Genomic DNA, 18,816 nt, shown 5'->3' on the forward strand with positions numbered 1-18,816 from the left:
CCCCCCCCCCCCCATCATCTCCCCTGCCTGTCATTCCTAAGGAATCTTGTCTCCTTCCATTCCAACACTCCAGTAGTAGGAGCAATCCCACCATGTCTCTGTGAAGCCAGTTAGATCGCAGCCCTGCAGGTGTGTGCATATGTCTAGCTCCTCTTGTTTATTCCCCATGCTATGTGCGCATTTGCATAGAGGCATTTGAGTTGTGCCCTCCTAAGAATGAAATATGAATGAAAGTGAAAAATAAAATGCCAGGTCAGTCACAGAGAAATATTCATACAGTGCAAAGAATAGGGCAAGAGATCTTTGGAGGAAAAAAATCTTAAAGGTTTCTTTTTTTGTTTATTACAAACTAGTGTGTTAAGGTTGCACTTGGTTACTTTACTCAGATTCCTTAATGTTTACTATAGTTTGCTGGAAGGGTGTAAATAGTGAAGTTTTGTGTACTGTAGGTGGATTAGCAGTTAAAGAAAGAATACTTGTTTATCCTTACTGGTATATGTTACAGAGACTATAAGTAGTATTCTTTAAACTGATCTTCAAAAATTACTCTGTTAAGCATCTTGCAGAGGGTAGTACACAAGAATTGTTGAATGCAAAACTTTTTTTAAACAAACTTAAAATGATCTCTTAAATTGTTCAGAAATATCTTCTGTTTTTTAAAAAAAATAGATCTTTGGTAGTATTGTCAAGAAAAAAATTGTCAAAAGCTGTTTAATACTAGTTTTCTTTGTTAGAGTGCAGCCTCACTTGAAAAAGTGTTTTGAAGGAATTGCAAGAGTGGAATTTACTGATGTATTAGATATTACACACATTAAAAGTAGCGAAGGAGAGATGTTGGAACTCATAAAGACAATCTCGACATCAGAAGCTAGAGGTCAAGTTGAAAAATGGCTGGTTGAACTGGAGGCAGCTATGATAAAGTCTGTCCACAAGGTAATGAGTCCTAACCTCTTCTTTTCTAGGCTAATGTCATTCAGCATTGATTTCTTCAGTTTAAACATATACTGGAATCACTTTTTATTCTTTGCACCTAGCATGAACATTAAAACAACTCATTCAGTGTTTAAAGGTTTTTGGTTTGTTTTGGTTTTTTTTTTTTTTTTTTTTTTTTTAGTTCTGGAGTAATTTTCTGGGTGTAAAATTCCCTAAAATTCTTTAAAATTAAATAGTAGAGTCAAAAACATTTGTGCCAAGGATTTTTTTTGCCAGAGATTGTTCTACACTTGATATAGTATTAAGGGCCAAGATGACTGCCTGTGTGGTTTTTTCTAATGTTCCTTTTAATTATGACTACCTTAATCAAGACTCTTACCTTTTTTCAGATTGTAGCATTCTACTTCTTGCAGTCTCATTGTGTCATATATTTAACCATCCTTTTCAATGTCAAGTGAGGTAATTAAATATACACACACTGTTGCTGATGCTGTTTTACAGTAGAACAGTTTAATTATTGTAGTGGTGTAGTCATATAGAAGAAAACAGTGCGTATCAGACATGGACAAACTGATCTCCATGAATAAGAAATGGTTAAGCACCATTCATCTGCATTTAGACTTGACTACAGAACTTTTATAATGATCTAAACCAGATAACATTTACATAGTTTTGATGACAATACAGACACATTTTTCCCTCATTGATGTTATTGTGTGTATAGATTATTGAAAGCAGAAAGACTTGGAACTGCAAGACAATGGCAGATTTTCACTCAGGTAGTTTACACTGCTTGTCTGAGGAGCTATCTAAATTTATTGAGAGTTTGTTGATGATAACACTTTATTCTTGCTTGGGTTCTGTTATTGATAGGAAAAAAACCTGTTGGTATAGCCTGGAAGATTTTTTCCAGTGCAAGTTTTTATTTCATTTGGATTAGTCTTGAGTGCCCCCAGAACCAGGTTAATGATTCTATTATTAGAAAATAGTTAGATATACATTTAAATAATATGATCTGCAAAATTGAAAGATCTGTATTTTTACTAGAATGAATAGATGAAAAAACTTTCAGTTTGAGGTATTACCTGTAGCTAAGTTGTATTTGTACTTGTATTCTAGTTTCATCATACATGGAGCTAGAAAATTTCGTGTCTGATGGCAAGAATCATTTTAGAAACTATTGTGAAATCAGTTCTCAGAAATTGTGCGTGATCACTTTGTTCATATTATGACATTCTGGGTTTTTTTTAGCTTTGCCGAGAGATTTGCTTGCAAGATATCATTATTATTATTTGTTTGAATTTGAAGCTGAATCTAGACCCTGATTTATTTTTTATCTTCAGTAATACAATCTAATATAAATTAATTCTAAAGCTGAACATTACCTGTTTTCATGTGTAGTGCTTTTTCCTGTCTAGGTCATTGGGGATGCACTTAAAGCTTATCCAGAAACTCCACGTGTTAAGTGGGTAAGAGAGTGGCCTGGACAAACAGTTCTTTGTGTATCCCAAACTTTCTGGACAATGCAAGTACAGAATTCTATTAGAAATGGCCAAACGGTAAGAATGTTTTAAATTTAAATTTATGTTGAATTGATATAATGCAGTAGTAAATCAGTAATTTGGTGATCTTTCTGGATGTATAGGTGTTCAATGTAATAGTTGATCTTTTGAGTATCTACTTTAAAGATCTACCTGAAATGTGATGCTTGAAGACTTCAAAATTAGTATTTCCTTTTGAATGTAGTCATCAATGCTTCTGCACTATGTCAGACTGCATTCTGTTTAGCTCAGCATGTAGATTACATGTTTCTGTGAGAGCAGTCAGGTAGTATGGACTAGCATAGTTTGTCTGTTCATCTCTGCTTCAGAATTCTAACTTACCTTTTTTAATGTTTAGTGCTTTTTATGAAGATGGGCTAGGACTAGCATTAGAAGATCTATACCGTCCTCACCCCTGTCTTATGATGAATATATATGCCTTACTGGTACAGAATTTATAATCTGTTAGCTAATGCTAATGGGAATAAAGGTGCTTAAGGCACTGAATTAAAATTCAGGACATGCGTTTTGTAGAACCTTTCTTCTGTTTATCAGTAAGGCTTAATGTTGTATTTGGAAGTGTTTCATAATTGCCACCATCAGATGAGACAACTAGATTTTCATTCTCTGGCATTTGTACATCAAGAAATGTACAAAAGAAAGATCAAGTTTTTCACGGTTACATGTAAAGTTATAACTTTGTGATACTTCATGATATTGTCTCTTCATTCCTATTTTTTGCAATGACAAGGTATCAATTGAAAAAACTTCTGCAGTGTTGTATTTTTGGATTCTCCCTGTTCATATATAGCTGAGCTATACCACAAACAGAAAATTAATCTTTAATTCATATATGGAGCAGTGTTTTAAGGCTGTGTGACACTGTCTGTGTATTCACAAGTTGAAGCAGTGGCTCCTGGTAATAGTGACTTTTTTGAGAAGCTGCATTCTGACATGCAAGGAAAAGAAACTTCCGAGCATCTTGTAAGAGGGCATTAAAAGAAGAAGAGGACATTATCTTCTAATACAAGAAGTATTGTATTAAGATAATGTAAACCTTGCAACCTACCCAAAGATTTGAAAAAGATTGAAAATATTTTCTTTTCCCAGTAATAAAGGAGATCATTAGTTTCCTGGGGAAAGAAATAAGGCTTCTACATACTGCACCATTTATTCTCAATTGGTGAGCGACTTTCAGGAAGGAGGAACAGGAATTCTAATCTTAGAGATTTTAGTGTGCAGCATCACCTTAATTAGTCTGTAGTTAATGTTGTTAGTGAATAAAAGTGGAAGTTAAGGAAGGGTTAAACTAATTTGCTTTTGGGGATATTTGTTACAGAACTCTGAGTCTAGGCAAAATCTCTTGTGCTGGTCTATTTTTTGTACATGCATATGCAGGGAAACCTATCCTTCCTGTAGCTTTCACTCAAATTCTGTTGTAGTGGGAACTCTGCTCATCTGCCTTCAGCACAGGAATCTTTGTTCTGCTGTGGAAAGGAGCTTGCATGTAGTGAAGCAGTGGAGAGGCATTTGCATCTCCTAACAATCTGTCCAAGATCTGTGGCAGGGAGAACTCTGTCTTCCAGCCTTCAATATTCTTTCACTTTTCTTTTCTTATGTTGCTTACTAAAGCATAAGAAACATGACAGACAATCAGTGACCACATGAGAGGAAAAAAGTACTGTGTTCTGCCTGAAGCATTTCAGTGTTTTCTAGGACAGGATGCCAACATCATTTAAGACACTCATTAATATTAAATATGTGTTCACATATACATGCATGTGCATACACACATGTGCTCCCTTTCAAACATTTTTGAGTTGTTTCCAACAAATAACTGTTGTACATAAATCAAAGGTGCAAATTTCTTATTAAAACTTATTTTTAAAATTTCTTTATTAATAAAATTTTATTAAAAAAATAACGAACTAAGATGCTGTATAAAAACAGAGGTGTTCCATAAATTTTGAGAGCACTGTCTTGTGGACTGTGTGCATTCTGACCATATGGTCAGAAGGATAGCACCAAGGAATGTAACTGATAGGGGACTTGAGGACCTTTTCTGTGCCTCCACAGATATCTCATGTTTGCTGAAGAAAGCTTGGTGGTAAGCAAGTGGGTTGTTATCCCTGACTTGAGTGAGATATTTCAGATTTTGTTCTGGTCAGAACTTGTAATACAACACTGTAGAAAGTGAACTGCTTTGGAACCCTGCATTTACTGCTTTATTCTGATAACTAAAAAGACGTCATGCTAAGCAGATGATTATCCAAACAATGTTTGGAAAATAACTAGCTGTGATCTCAGAATCATCATAATCTATTGAAGGTTGCCAGTGCCAGTGTGTTTGGAGACAAACAGCAGGCTATATCAGGGAGAAAAATCTCAAACAGCTCTAGATGAGTTTTTTTCCAGACAAATAGAAGCCATTCCTCTGTAGAAACGTTCTTTAGTGTAAATGTATTACTAAGGTTAATTTTCCCACTTTTTAATTTTAATTCATCAAGGCACATCTCTAAGTACTGTTGCAACACAAGTGCTTGCCCTAACTGGGCCTTTCCTGTTTACCAGCAATTTAATAACACGAAAGAAACTATCAATTACTGTGTAGAAGGAATGATTAAGCTAATTGAACACGGATTATAAGCAGAAGTCAATAAACTGAAAAATTGTAGAAAAATGCATTTTCTTGTTTTTTGAGTTATGGATGTATTATTGTTTCTAACTGTTGTGGGACATAAACGTGTTTTTCTATTGTGACAGTGTCTCTTAACCATGGAAAGTATTTTGTATGCATACAAGTAGATCTTTAAAACATGTGTGGCATTATTCTTAATGTGAAATGTATAAAAAGATAAGGACCACTTCCTTTGTTTCAGGAAGCAAATAGTGTCTGCTGTTTTGTTTCCAGACATGTAACACTGGTCTTTTACATGTGGTTCTGTAAAAGTAGAAAAAGAACCCCAGCCAAAACCCTATTAAACTACCAGTGCACGAAGAATGTTGTGCTACTATTATAGCAAAAAGGATTTTTTTTTAATACAGAGAAATAAAAGAAAGAAAAAATAATCATGCCTTACACTAGACATGCAACTTCCTAACTTTAAAATTTTTTTGCAGGCACTAGAGGATTTTCTGGAACAGAATAATAGACAGATTGAGGACATTGTCACCTTGGTGCGAGGAAAGCTGTCTCAGCAGAATCGAGTGACTTTAGGAGCACTTGTTGTGCTTGATGTTCATGCTAGGGATGTTCTTGCATCTCTAGTAAGCAAAAAAGTCAAAGATGAGAGTGACTTTGAATGGTTAAGTCAGCTTAGGTACTACTGGGAGGTAAGTGATACCTCTCAATCCTATTAGAAGGTAATTTCTGTTCACAGTTTTTCAATTTCTCCTTGCTTGCTCACACAGAGAATGGTTACACTACTGGGAGAATTTCTGCTGATAAGAGAATACCTATAAACCATTTTATGGATTGCTAACTGGAACAGCCAGTAGCCAGCCATAAACAGTTTTTAATTATATTACTTTTTTCATCACTGCTGAGTCTCAGTACATTTGCTGAATTTGCAGGGGGCTTATAGAAAAAATTTGTTCACTCAAAGACTGTATTTTGGTTTTCTGATTCTGCAGGATAGAGAATGGTATGGGGATGACAATTTTCAGTTAAGAGGTTTTAATCTAACTTATTGTTAATATTATTTTATTTGTGCATCACATTTACTGGAATATTAACAGTGTTTATACATAGGATACAATATTTTACATTCATCAAGGCAAGATTTCCCATAATACAGAAGACACTGCATGTGAAATTAAAAAAATTGTATATACGTTGCCATATCAGAGTCATCAGATTGACCATAACTGCAGCTATTGGTCATGATTACTTCTGTTTACCTTTTAGAAAGTCCATTTATTTTTTAAGTAATTACACGAAACTGTTTTTGCTCTGTAAAATGGATATTAGGATCTTTTATTTAGATAAGTCAATGTAAAAAATGGTCTTTTGTTTGATACTTCAGTATCAATTGGCTTTTTATTTTATTTGATTCACATTTAAACTAATCTCTTGGAGCAATCAGTAGTCTGCCATGTAATTGTTTCTAGCAGCATTGGGCATGTTAAGAAAATTAAGAAATCGTGTTGAGTTGGTGTGGGGTTTTTAAAAATTATTTTATCTATAAAATTAATGCCTTATTTCTTAGGAAGGGCATCTACAAACAAAGATGATTAATGCTGGACTGAGGTATGGATATGAATATCTTGGCAATACCCCTAGGCTGGTTATTACTCCACTTACAGACAGATGCTACAGGTAAAACTGCAAGTTACAAAAGATACTGTATTAGCAAGAATGTATTTAGTTCAGACATTTTAATTAGTCCTGAGAATAGGTTACTCCAGAGTTGTATTTATTATGTTCTAATGGGCATAATTAAAATAGGATACATTCTTTTGGTGGAATAGAATTGGTCCTGTATGAATATTTTAATTTAAATTTGTGATAAAAATAATCTTTTGTGACACTATCATTAGAGATAAATTACACAAGGATTTAGACTGAGAAAGTAGAAACTAAGCTATTCTCTATCGTGAAGTTCTAGTAAAGGTCATACATTACTATGTGTTTGTTAAACTACAGCTGGCCAGGAGCAAGTAAACTGTACCATCACAGGAAAATGCAGACATGAAACAAATTTTTAAAAGTTTCTGGTAAAAGTTAGAGCAGCTGAAAAAATAACATGAAAATCCATACTACTGTTTGTTTGTTTGTTTGTTTTTAAATATTATTTTATTTCCAGAACCCTGTTTGGTGCACTACACCTACATCTTGGAGGTGCCCCTGAAGGTCCTGCTGGAACTGGAAAAACAGAAACTACAAAAGATTTAGCAAAGGCTGTAGCTAAGCAGTGTGTGGTTTTCAATTGTTCTGATGGATTGGATTACCTTGCATTAGGAAAATTTTTTAAGGTTTGGATAAATCTTGAGGGTCTTATTCTCAATTATATTAAAGCCCTTTAATTATTTTGGCACTTGAAGTGGTCTTAAGATATTGTAAATGAATCTTTCTCTAGTTCCAGGCTGCTATGTAATGCTAGTATTGTGCAGATAGGTCTTACAGTAAGAACCTAACCGAGATTATTAATTTTTTTTAATGTGCTCTGAAAATGAAGTATACCGTAATGATTTTATTTGCTTTGAATAGGCAACATAAATGCCATTTCAATGAGTGCATTTTTAATATCTGATTGCAAATTTTGGGGGACTTGAAGTTTAATCTAAAATCTAAATAAGCTGGTAAAAGTTATTATATTACACAAATAAAGCATATATTCATTTCGATATTAGCCTGAGTAGACAGCTCTGTATTATGAAAATCTATCCTGAATGGTCATCTGTGTTTTATAACCCAGTATCCTGGTTTGAATAGAGCAAGTGTGCTTTCCTCGCTGGAATTATTCTTACCTTCTAAGTCAGAGGTGGCATTAGAATGATGTGATTTGTCTTCAAAATTCAACATGATGGAAGTTCACCAAAATAAGATAAATTAAGAATTTTTATTTAGAATGATGAAAGCAAAATTCTGTGTCTTAAATAGAATTACTGTTAATATTATATTAGATGCTGTAGGGGACTTTAGGTAACATGGTATGCTGTAACCAAACGCTTAATTTTAGCCATGCAGAAGTTCTTACGTTGTTTTTTGTCACTGTGAATGCTGTTTTTTGTTTTGTTTTGGGTTTTTTTACAAGGAAGCAGTTTTTAAATTTTTGCAATTCTTTCTGAGACAAAGTCTGTCTGGAGTGATTTTGTTTCAAAGTTAGTGGATCATGGAAAGTCCTTTTTTTTCAAATTAAAACTTCTTATTGCAGAATTGTTTGGATCAGCATGTCCAAAATAAGTAGTTAGTCATGCATCTGTCTCTTCTAGGGTTTATTGTCTTGTGGGGCATGGGCTTGCTTTGATGAATTCAACAGGATTGATTTGGAAGTTCTCTCTGTGGTTGCTCAGCAGATTTTTACTATTCAAAGAGGTAACCTATTCTTTTAATCATATCTTTCACTTACATATGACAAAGAATAAAGATGCAACAAAACCTGCTCAGCAATGACATTAGTTTTTATATCTCCACAGGCATTAATTCAGGATCTGATTTAATAGTTTTTGAAGGAACTGAACTGAGACTGAACCCTACGTGTGCGGTCTTCATTACCATGAATCCTGGTTATGCTGGTCGTTCAGAACTTCCTGATAATCTTAAGGTATCATAACACTTGTCATTTTATTACTTTTAATAGCTAATACAGAAAGTAAAAAAAGAAACTAGTTTTTGTCATATATGGAAATTTTTAATATCGGTTACCTTCAGTTTTTGATTACACTAGTGTAAAAGTCATCTCTCAGAAGAGAAAGACATTAAAAAGGATAATTAGATTGAAAAATAGGAATAAACTAAATTTTAAAATGTCAGGATGTGGTTGCTTAATTCAAGGTCCGACTGCTTAGATTAAAAAAAAAATGTTAAAAACCCCACAACTTCCTGTGTTTCTTGGCTAAGCAACTGAAAGTTTGAAAATTAAAAGGAATGCTTTATAGTGTAAGTAGTGATTAGTATCTTAATATTGAATAAAAATGTGGTGTTTTTATCAATTGCTGTCTTGCTCTTTTGGTTTGTTCTGAAGGGACTTGTGCTGTTTTTCATGTAAGAGTTTTGTATTCTGTTTAAGTTTTTGAGTGATTGTTGCAAGAGTGTTCCATCCTTTCTTACTCTTTAAATACATTTGTCCTGTACCCATAGAAAGAAAAGGAAACCTGAGTAAGTATCTTAATAAATCAATAAAAATATAAAGAAGTACAGCCTTCATAAATATTTCTCAGAACTATCTGGGAAGTTAACTCACTAACACATGGTATTGAATACAAAATTCAAAAATACTACTTGTATAGATGAAAGAGGATAGTTTAAAAAACTTTCATGTAGAATATGAAAAGTAGTAAAAGTTTTGTCTGTTTGAAAGTATTCTAGTGCTTGTTTGGTAGAATGGTAAAGTTGATGCATAGGCTGAAAGTAGACAATGCTAGTAGAAGTCTTTACAGCATCAGTTTATATGTGGTAGTTGTATTGCTCTTCCCTGTTCCTTCTAGAGCGCTTAATGGTGTTTTATGTGGTTTTGCTGTTAATTTTGAATTAAGACCTACAACCATGAATTGTCACAATGGAAAATGAAGTATTTCTGAGCATTTATGGAAAGCTATTAAATATATTGTAGTTGTAAACATGATACTTAAAAATAATTGGCTGCCACTGTATTAATGAAATAATGAAAAACCAGTATTTTATGTAATAGTGGAAAAAATTGTATATAATAATGTGGTATATTTTTTTTCTGATGTGATTTTTCATATATATGTCTACTAGGCTCTCTTTAGATCAGTAGCGATGATGGTTCCTGATTATGCCATGATTGCAGAGATTGTTCTGTATTCTTGTGGTTTTGTTACTGCTCGACCTCTGTCTGTAAAAATTGTAGCCACGTATCGTCTGTGTTCAGAGCAGTTGTCTTCTCAGCACCATTATGATTATGGAATGAGAGCTGTGAAGTCAGTACTCACTGCTGCTGGCAATCTTAAGGTAAATTATTTTTTCAGTTTTCTTTGTCATCCACCGACTTAGTAACATGTCTCTTTCGTAACAGAATATACACTATCCTACATAATGGCAAGTAGCTGTTTGAAATTTCAGCCTGTGATAGCTAGAAAAATGAAAACTATGTATTGTGCGTAAGCTGAGGAAAGTTGAGATAAAACTACTGGTCCATTCACCACACCACTTGTCGCTGAATGATGTGCCTATTAAGTGTGCTGATTATCTTTCAAGAATTCTACTTAAATGCAAATTTATAGAGTTGTTTGGCATGTTGACCACTGCCTTGATCTGCAGTTCTTATCAGGTTCAGATGCATTTGCCATAGTATGTGGACACTTTCCAGTAACACTGGCTAGCATCTGCCACATGTGACTTCGATCACTCTTTTATCCTTAAGAAAAATGGTGTAGGATGTAGTAATCTGTTTTGGCTTGCATTGTGTATGAATGCATACATTTTACTAAGAAACTAAGCTGCCGGGGTTTTTTAATTCAATTATTTTTATTTAGACAGACCAGTATAATTTGTAATTCTTTTCCATTCCAATTTTTTTTTCAACCTATAATCCTACTAGTACAAAAAGCCCTATGAAATTCAAGATCAGTAACTATGCTATGTATTGTGGGAAAAGAGACACTTTTTTTTTTTTTTTTAATAACCTGGGAAAGAGATCTATCTGCAAGCTTTTAGAATTTCTACTTTGAAGGAAGTTTTATGTCAAAGTAGGGAAAAGTATCCTTCTAAGGAAGAAAAAGAATACATCTAAGAAAGCCAAAATGAAATGATTTAGGAAAAAATGCCATATCAGATTTATAGTAACATCCATCAATGGGCATAAACTAAAGTGAAATTGACCTCACTGTACAAACCTACAGCAAGCACCTTGATATGAATGTCTAAATGTACATCCAGAACATATGTTGTTATAAATGGACCTGAACCTGCCAAAATATATGCATAGATGCATAACAGAAAATATTTAGTAAAACAGGAAAGATTAACATCTGTTTTTTAAAACTATAAAAATTAACTCACACTGTTTTTTATATTTTTTTAGCTGAAATATCCATTGGAAGATGAAGAAATTTTGCTCCTTAGATCGATTACAGATGTCAACCTGCCTAAATTCTTGTCTCATGATTTACCACTTTTTGAGGTAGAAAACATACAGATATTTAGTACTGTAGAGAACTTGCTAAAATACTGGTTGATAAAAATATTATGTAACTGATTTATCAGAGAGATCAACCAAAGACTTTTTTAATCTAGCCTGTAATTATTTTGAAACTTAGTCTTAACTGTTCCTTCCTAGCAAATACAGTGAGCATTTGGGTTTTGATAGTTTAGACCAATGAAAGTTTCTGCCAAGTCTACTGCTTGAAATGGTAACATACTGGTTTTATATATCAGATATCCAAGATTTCAGGTACCTTATAAGTATTCTTATGAAATAGGTAATAATAGTCTCCTCTTTATAAGACAAAGTTTAGATTTTAGTTTAAAATTTGCAAAACAGTAAATGGACTAAGTGGCCCACATTCATTCTTGTCCTGAGTTGATGTCAGTGTCGAACTGAGCTGGAGAAAAAGATCTGTAACTTGCTCCCCTGATTTACAGGATGCACTAACACAGTCAGTCTGTGTCCTAATATGTGCCATTTGGATTGGATTTCTAATCTGTTACTGCAGGATAGGCATTTTTGATATACCTCTGATTGAACCAGACATACCCAAGGCAAATGCGAGCTGTGAATTTCATTAGGAAGATTTTGCCATCTTCCTTGGTAGCGGTGAGCTTTCTGTGTCCTGTTACAAAAAGAAAACATTGTCCTTCATGTGTACCTTTTCAAACATTAGTGGAAAGGTCATATTTGAAAAAAAAAAAAAAAAAGGTTTCTTCATACACAGCCATGGGAATTTGTGTGCAATTATACACTCACAGCTTCAAAAGCTCTCATGAGTTGTTTTGGATAGTAATATTTTAGCAGTCATATTAGTTGCAATTATATTTGTAGTGCATAATACTTTTTTGTATGTAATTTTATAATGGAAGAAAATGAGGTAATTTCTATAAGAAAACATCCATGAGGGCATGAAATATGGAATATCTTTCCTTCAGGAATTGTAAGAAAAAGCTTAGAAATCTGAAGCACAGAAAAGGTAATTACCTTGCCTAAAGTTACATGAAAATGTGATGAATTAGAATCTGAACATACGTCTCTGGACACTGTTACTCTGATCTAATTAAAATTCTGCCTAAATGACACACTTGTTCCTGAAAACAAGTCGTGAGTATGAAGGGAGATTTCACATTTTTATAAGTCTGGAAATAGTGAAGATAAATTTAGAGAAGTCTGGGAAAACAAGCTTCTTCACTAGTTGTTTCTCTAAGTTTCAGACTTTAAGAATAACAATGTTGAGAATTTAGCGAACAGGATTTAACTCTGTGAAGTAATACTGTATGTTTTTTACTTTAATAGAATAACAAAGGTATGTTGATTTAGAGATGAAATAGCCTCGCACATACTAATATTTTGCTTGTTCGCATATTCCCAAAATAGGGAAAATTTTATATGTTGAAACTAGGAAGTACCACATTATCCACTTGTAAACAACAAAAGAAGGCTAAGGAATGTAAGGCCTATAAACACAATTAAAGTAATTATGTCAGTACAAAACAGATGCATGTTACAGGGAAAAACACTGACAAATGAGCATGATGCCACAATGTCACTGTACTGGGTTATTCATTGGGGGCAAATTTAAGGGTCAAAAATAAGTTAGGCCTAGAATACGTGGGAATTGTTATAGCCTAATTCTGTAGTTCTGGAATAAAGGAGATTTGTTAAAAATTATTTTCAGATACAGAAAGATAAGATTATGATAAGATTTAAGTTCAGCAGTAGTAATGGAATTAAAAAATTTAAATATGCTTTTAAAAATTATTTCCATTTTTATTATAAGAAATATTAATTTCTTCCCTCAATTTATATATCTCTTTTGAGAGAAATTGGAAACACTCATGTCCACCCTCATTCATTTTCATTTTGCTGGTTTTGGGTTTGTTGTACAGGTCTCTAGTGTAGTCAGGTACATCTGGTTTGAGATACAGAGTAACTCTTCTGTGTTTATGTAGGAGCATCCAAATGATATGTGCTCTATGTCTTGTTTTGCTCAAAACTCTGCTTCACTTAAATTAGAATTATTTATGGTCCACCCACATTTTTGAATCTTTCTTTTAATACTATCCCGTAGTATATTTCATTAGCCCTATCATAAAGTCTTTGGGTCCTATTAATGTGTTCATTTATAATATTGAGCCTCAATAATATTGAGATGTTTTTTCCCAGCAGTACAACTTCTCTTGTGATACTAAATGGTTTCTTTTAATGTGGTATTCCTCCATTTCCCCGTATTTATGTCATCCTTTTTGTAAGAAGGAAATGATTAATAGATTTTTTTTTCTCTTATTATCTAAGTTATAAAATCTAGTAGGCAGAGAAAGACAAGTGTATAAATCTTTAAATCATTAACTGTGGAGAAAATGCACAGATGAATGACAAATGGAAATTTTACATCATGTTTTTCAGAAGAGCTGCTCACCTTGAATGCAGCTTGATATTTCACTTGGGAAGTATGATTATTTTCAACAGAAAAGACCCACTTCTGTCATAGTCCATTGTAAAACATGCCCCTGGTAGCACAGCATGCTAAACATATATTTGAATACACCTGAATAAAACAAACACCTTAAGGTCAGGATGTGGTATGCTCATTAACATGTAAACATTACAAACAGTGCTAAAAAAACCAAGGCACACAGTAGAACAAAACCAGCCTACACATTAACAGGAAAAATGTCACAATAATCCAATTCTAAGTTCAGCAATAATTGCCGTCACTGTAATTTCTAAAGAATATGTTTTATTTTGAATGTTTTTTCAGTAATCTTTCTAAGTTAATACTGCAGGTCTGTCTGATTGAAATGATAGCCCAGAGATTCTTTTTCTCAATTTGTTATGTCTTCAGTTTATTCTGTATCTATCTTTTTCTGTTTTAAGCAAAACTGCAGAATCTTTGCTTTTAAATTTAGATTTCAGTTGTTTTTCAGTTATTGAGGGAAAAAAAGGGAAACTCTCCCCTTTCTAACTGCAGATTTTATAAACTAGTTTAATAAAACCTAATGTTTATCAGGAAAGAATATGCTTAGATAGTTAATCACTTCCCTATGTTCCCAGGTAAACATGAAAAAGATTCATGAAATGTCAATAATAAATTACAAAGAATTTTGGCTCAGAAAAGGGTGACGTGACATTCATAACTATTTTATTTTACTCAAAAATAGGTATTACTCTGCCAAGCATCAAGAAGGGGTTGATTGCATGAGTTTCAAATGAAATTAGTGTGAAAATAAGTGTACATTCTTTTAATTGTTTGGACAGGGTATTACTTCTGATTTGTTTCCTGGTGTGAAGCTACCAAAACCGGACTACAGTGACCTATTGGAAGCCATCAAAACAACCTGTGATGCTATGAATTTGCAAATGACTGATGTATTTACTACAAAGATCTTGCAGATATATGAGATGATGGTTGTGCGTCATGGATTTATGATAGTTGGAGAGCCTTTTGGGGGAAAAACATGTGCATATCGAGTTTTAGCAGGAGCACTGGGAGACATATGTGAGAAGGTATCTAAACATTTTTATAAATATTTCCGGTGAAAACTGTTTTCAAACAAATTCTATAAACATATTTTAGTATTTATAATGAATGTAGACTTTTTTAAAAGGAACTTAAAAGTATAAAGAAAAGCTAAAGTATTTTACTGAGAAGCTGTGCTTACAAACTTAAGATAGGATGACCCAATTTTAAATATATAAATTTCATGTGTTCCTGCACATGGTGTTTTCTTTAAATTCTTTCAATGAATTTGGCAAGCATTAGCTACTTGAAATTTTACGATGAACTTGTGAAAGCTTTATACTAGAGTTCCAACTTATTCATATGAGAGCTACTGAACTCTCCGTTAACAGAGATTATTCAGTTTAGAACTAGTCAAAACAATGGATCCACTTAATAAACTTATACAAAGTTTTTAGTATTTTCTGATAAGAATATAATAAACCCATGTAAACCCAGAAACTAAATAGTCTCAAATTCTGATTATTTTTGAAACCAGAGTATATTAATTTTTCAAATTTTGGATTTTAAATCCAAGATCTGTTCTGCTAAATATCTTCTCACCTCACATAGAAGTGGGTAATAATTGTTACCTGTGAAACATTTAAGTGGTCCAGGAGTATAGCTGTACCAAATCTTGCTCAAATTTGAGCCATTAAAATATTTATGTTCCATATAGGATCTCTGGAATCCTGCCACTTTGGCTGTGGAAGCTTTTGCAGAATAGTCTAATCATAGTTACAGTCTTTAGTATTCTGTGCTCTAAGCAACTCTAGATTTAGTCAAGTCTGAGCTGCTAGGATGAAATGTAAACCCAGTGCAAGGCACTTCTGTGGCTGTTTCTGAAATGAAGCATTTAGGGTTTTAGATTTGAGAGATGACTGGCCCACTCAGTGAACTCCAGGCACCCCCCAAGAGAAATAGTAATAACCATGAAGCATAAGGGATCTCCAGAACACTGAATTTCTTCAGGTTGGCTGACTGGAAGCATGCAAACAACCTTAGCAAAATTGTTTCATTTTCTTAATGGTGATCTTCAGGCATACACCTTGTCTTTTTCTGCAGATATCAGCAAGACTAGACTAGCTAGCCTTTCACACTGGTATTGCCATCAAACAGAACTCCATTCTTGTGACCATTTATTAAAAGCTGTTACTTAGTTGCTTCCTATATTATACATTAAACTGTGAAGCTTCTGCTTTAAGTATGTGGGAGAAATTTTGTTCCTCCCTGTCACTAAAATAAAACAATATTTAACTTTCTGCTTTCCTTTTAATTCAGTGAATCATTTTACACTCCTTCCCATTTCTGTTTGTTAAGTAAAAAAGTTATGTAGTAGAGTAAGAATTTTTTATCTGATTATTTTCTTCCTGTTAGTTCAGATTCTCAATCAACTCTAATAATTAATTTAATGGCCATCACACCTAATGGGCTTTTTTTCTTCCCCCCCCCCCCCCAAAGAACTGGTATCCAACTAATCAACAAAATTTCATTTTGATTGTGATAACAATTGCTTTTCTTGAGGATTTTTACCATCTTGAAAAAAATGTTCTCATTGATCTGAACTGATTAGTGTTCTGGGAAATCTAGCAGCTGTATTGGGACTATATCTGAAATTTATGATTAGGGGGCAGTGGAATGAGTAAGATGAAAAGGAGAAATTTGTGATGAATGAGGTAAGAAGCTGTTAACAGAAATAATACAAAAGAAAATTGTAATGTACTTGCCAATCTTGAAGATTATATATCTAAATTTTTGTCATTGTAACTGTGATAAAGTTGCTGTACTCAGGTATTTTTTTAAAAAAATGTATTTTTGTCATGCTTATGTGTTTGCTGGTTACAGTTTATAACTCTTTCCAAAATGCTGTTATTCATTTCCCCCTTTCTTTAAATATTACATTTTCCTATGAATATTCACTTTGGTGAAATAAAAAATCATGTTAGAGTGAGTTGTAATTCAATACAAACTGTGAGGTAAGTTGTAATCATGTCTTTTTATAAACATAATTGTTTCTCCTTTGAAATAGTATAATAAAAATTCCTGCATTTTATTTTTCATGAAGGGAAGCAAAGAAAAATTATGTGTATCTGGGACAAGGACAGTCAGAACAGGCATGATATGATGCTTAACTCCCACTTTCCCAGTTCAAGTTCATACAGTGGAGCTGCTTTTGGAAGGAAAGAGGGTTTTTTCTTAAATCAGGGATAGGTGTTTCTTATATTTTAAGGCTATAGTACATAGGTGATCAAATGAATATTTGCAGTTTGTCACTGTTGCTTGTAATTCATTCCTGTAAAACAGCCGGTCACGAGTGATGTCCCTCAGGGCTTGGTGTTGGGGCCACTCCTGTTTAACATCTTTATTGATGATCTGGATGAGGGATCGAGTGCACCCTCAGTCACTTTGCAGATGACACCCAGTTGGGTGGGAGTGTTGATCTGCTCGAGGGCAGGGAGGCTCTGCAGAGAGACCTGGACAGGCTGGAGCCATGGGCTGAGCCCAACTGGGGGAGTTTCACTAAGGGCAAATGCCGGGGGCTGCCCTTGGGCCACAACAACCCCCAGCAGCGCTACAGGCTTGGGGAGGAGTGGCTGGAGAGCTGCCAGTCAGAGAGGGACCTGGGGGTGCTGATTGACAGCCGGCTGAACAGGAGCCAGCAGTGTGCCCAGGTGGCCAAGAAGGCCAATGGCATCCTGGCTTGTGTCAGCAATAGCGTGGCCAGCAGGGACAGGGAAGGCATCTCACCCCTGTACTCGGCACTGGTGAGGCCGCCCCTCGATTCCTGGGTTCAGTTTTGGGCCCCTCACTACAAAAAGGACATTGAATGACTCGAGCGTGTCCAGAGAAGGGCAACGGAGCTGGTGCAGGGTCTGGAGCACAGGTCGTACGGGGAGCGGCTGAGGGAACTGGGGGGGTTTAGTCTGGAGAAGAGGAGGCTGAGGGGAGACCTCATCGCCCTCTACAGCTCCCTGAAAGGAGGGTGCAGAGAGCTGGGGATGAGTCTCTTTAACCAAGTAACAAGCGATAGGACAAGAGGGAATGGCCTCAAGTTGCACCAGGGAAGGTTTAGACTGGCTATTAGGAAGCATTTCTTTCCAGAAGGGGTTGTTGGGTGTTGGAATGGGCTGCCCAGGGAGGTGGTGGAGTCCCCATCCCTGGAGGGGTTTTAGAGTTGGGTCAACATAGCGCTGAGGGATCTGGTGTAGTTGGGAACTGTCAGTGTCAGGTTTATGGTTGGACTGGATGATCTACAAGGTCTTTTCCAACCTTGATGATTTTGTGGTCTCAGAAATTTACCAAGGCAGTCATATTTATTGCTTAAATGTGGGAAAAATGGGATAGAGAGACAAAAGGGCTTGACCTGTCGTAATCCCTGTAAGCATAAGAATAGAACTTGGGTCTCTTGATTGACTGCCTAATGTACAGTTCACTAACATGAAAAAACCCAAGGAATTCCATTTACATTTATCAAGCCACTGTTCAGTATTAAAATTAGACTTACAACTACATGTGATAAAGTTGAGATAATTGTTTTTAGACACTTGTAAATCACCTTTCAAATGTAATTTGTGATATCTTTCCTGCTGTAAACTGATGAAATTTTTATGAAGATTTACTCATATATAACTAAAATTCAGAATAAAACAAATGGCATAATAAATTGCATGTTTGGTTTTAACATTTTATTACTTTTGTGTCTTCAGGGGCTGATGGAAGAAAACAAAGTTCAGATCACTGTTTTAAATCCCAAATCCTTAACAATGGGTCAGCTATATGGACAGTTTGATCCAGTGACACATGAATGGTCAGATGGCATCCTAGCAGTGAGCTTCAGAACATTTGCTTCTTCCCCAGTAAGTGCTTCACAGGCTTAGAGCATTTTGGGAAATGACTTTTCAATTTATACATTTTAGATTTTAATTCAATGTTTGCCGGGATATCTATCTTCTCATGTGGGATCAGGAACGACACAACACCAATATGATGATCAAATCATTCGATTATT

General features: G+C 34.6%; 1 protein-coding gene across 1 annotated transcript in view; it reads left to right on the forward strand.

Annotated features, from left to right (window-relative positions):
- Positions 1–18,816, forward strand: part of DNAH7 (dynein axonemal heavy chain 7) — a 120,007-nt gene that overhangs the window by 36,587 nt on the left and 64,604 nt on the right. The window contains exons 20-30 of the mRNA XM_026852194.1: positions 735–933; positions 2,352–2,492; positions 5,595–5,807; positions 6,683–6,792; positions 7,280–7,448; positions 8,409–8,511; positions 8,613–8,740; positions 9,898–10,110; positions 11,183–11,281; positions 14,567–14,815; positions 18,515–18,664. Of these exons, the coding sequence (XP_026707995.1) occupies positions 735–933; positions 2,352–2,492; positions 5,595–5,807; positions 6,683–6,792; positions 7,280–7,448; positions 8,409–8,511; positions 8,613–8,740; positions 9,898–10,110; positions 11,183–11,281; positions 14,567–14,815; positions 18,515–18,664 (1,774 nt within the window). The remainder of the gene's footprint in view (positions 1–734; positions 934–2,351; positions 2,493–5,594; positions 5,808–6,682; positions 6,793–7,279; positions 7,449–8,408; positions 8,512–8,612; positions 8,741–9,897; positions 10,111–11,182; positions 11,282–14,566; positions 14,816–18,514; positions 18,665–18,816) is intronic.

Source organism: Athene cunicularia, assembly GCF_003259725.1.
Source record: "Athene cunicularia isolate RWA chromosome 7 unlocalized genomic scaffold, athCun1 chr7_part1, whole genome shotgun sequence".
NCBI classification, from domain to species: Eukaryota; Metazoa; Chordata; class Aves; order Strigiformes; family Strigidae; genus Athene; species Athene cunicularia.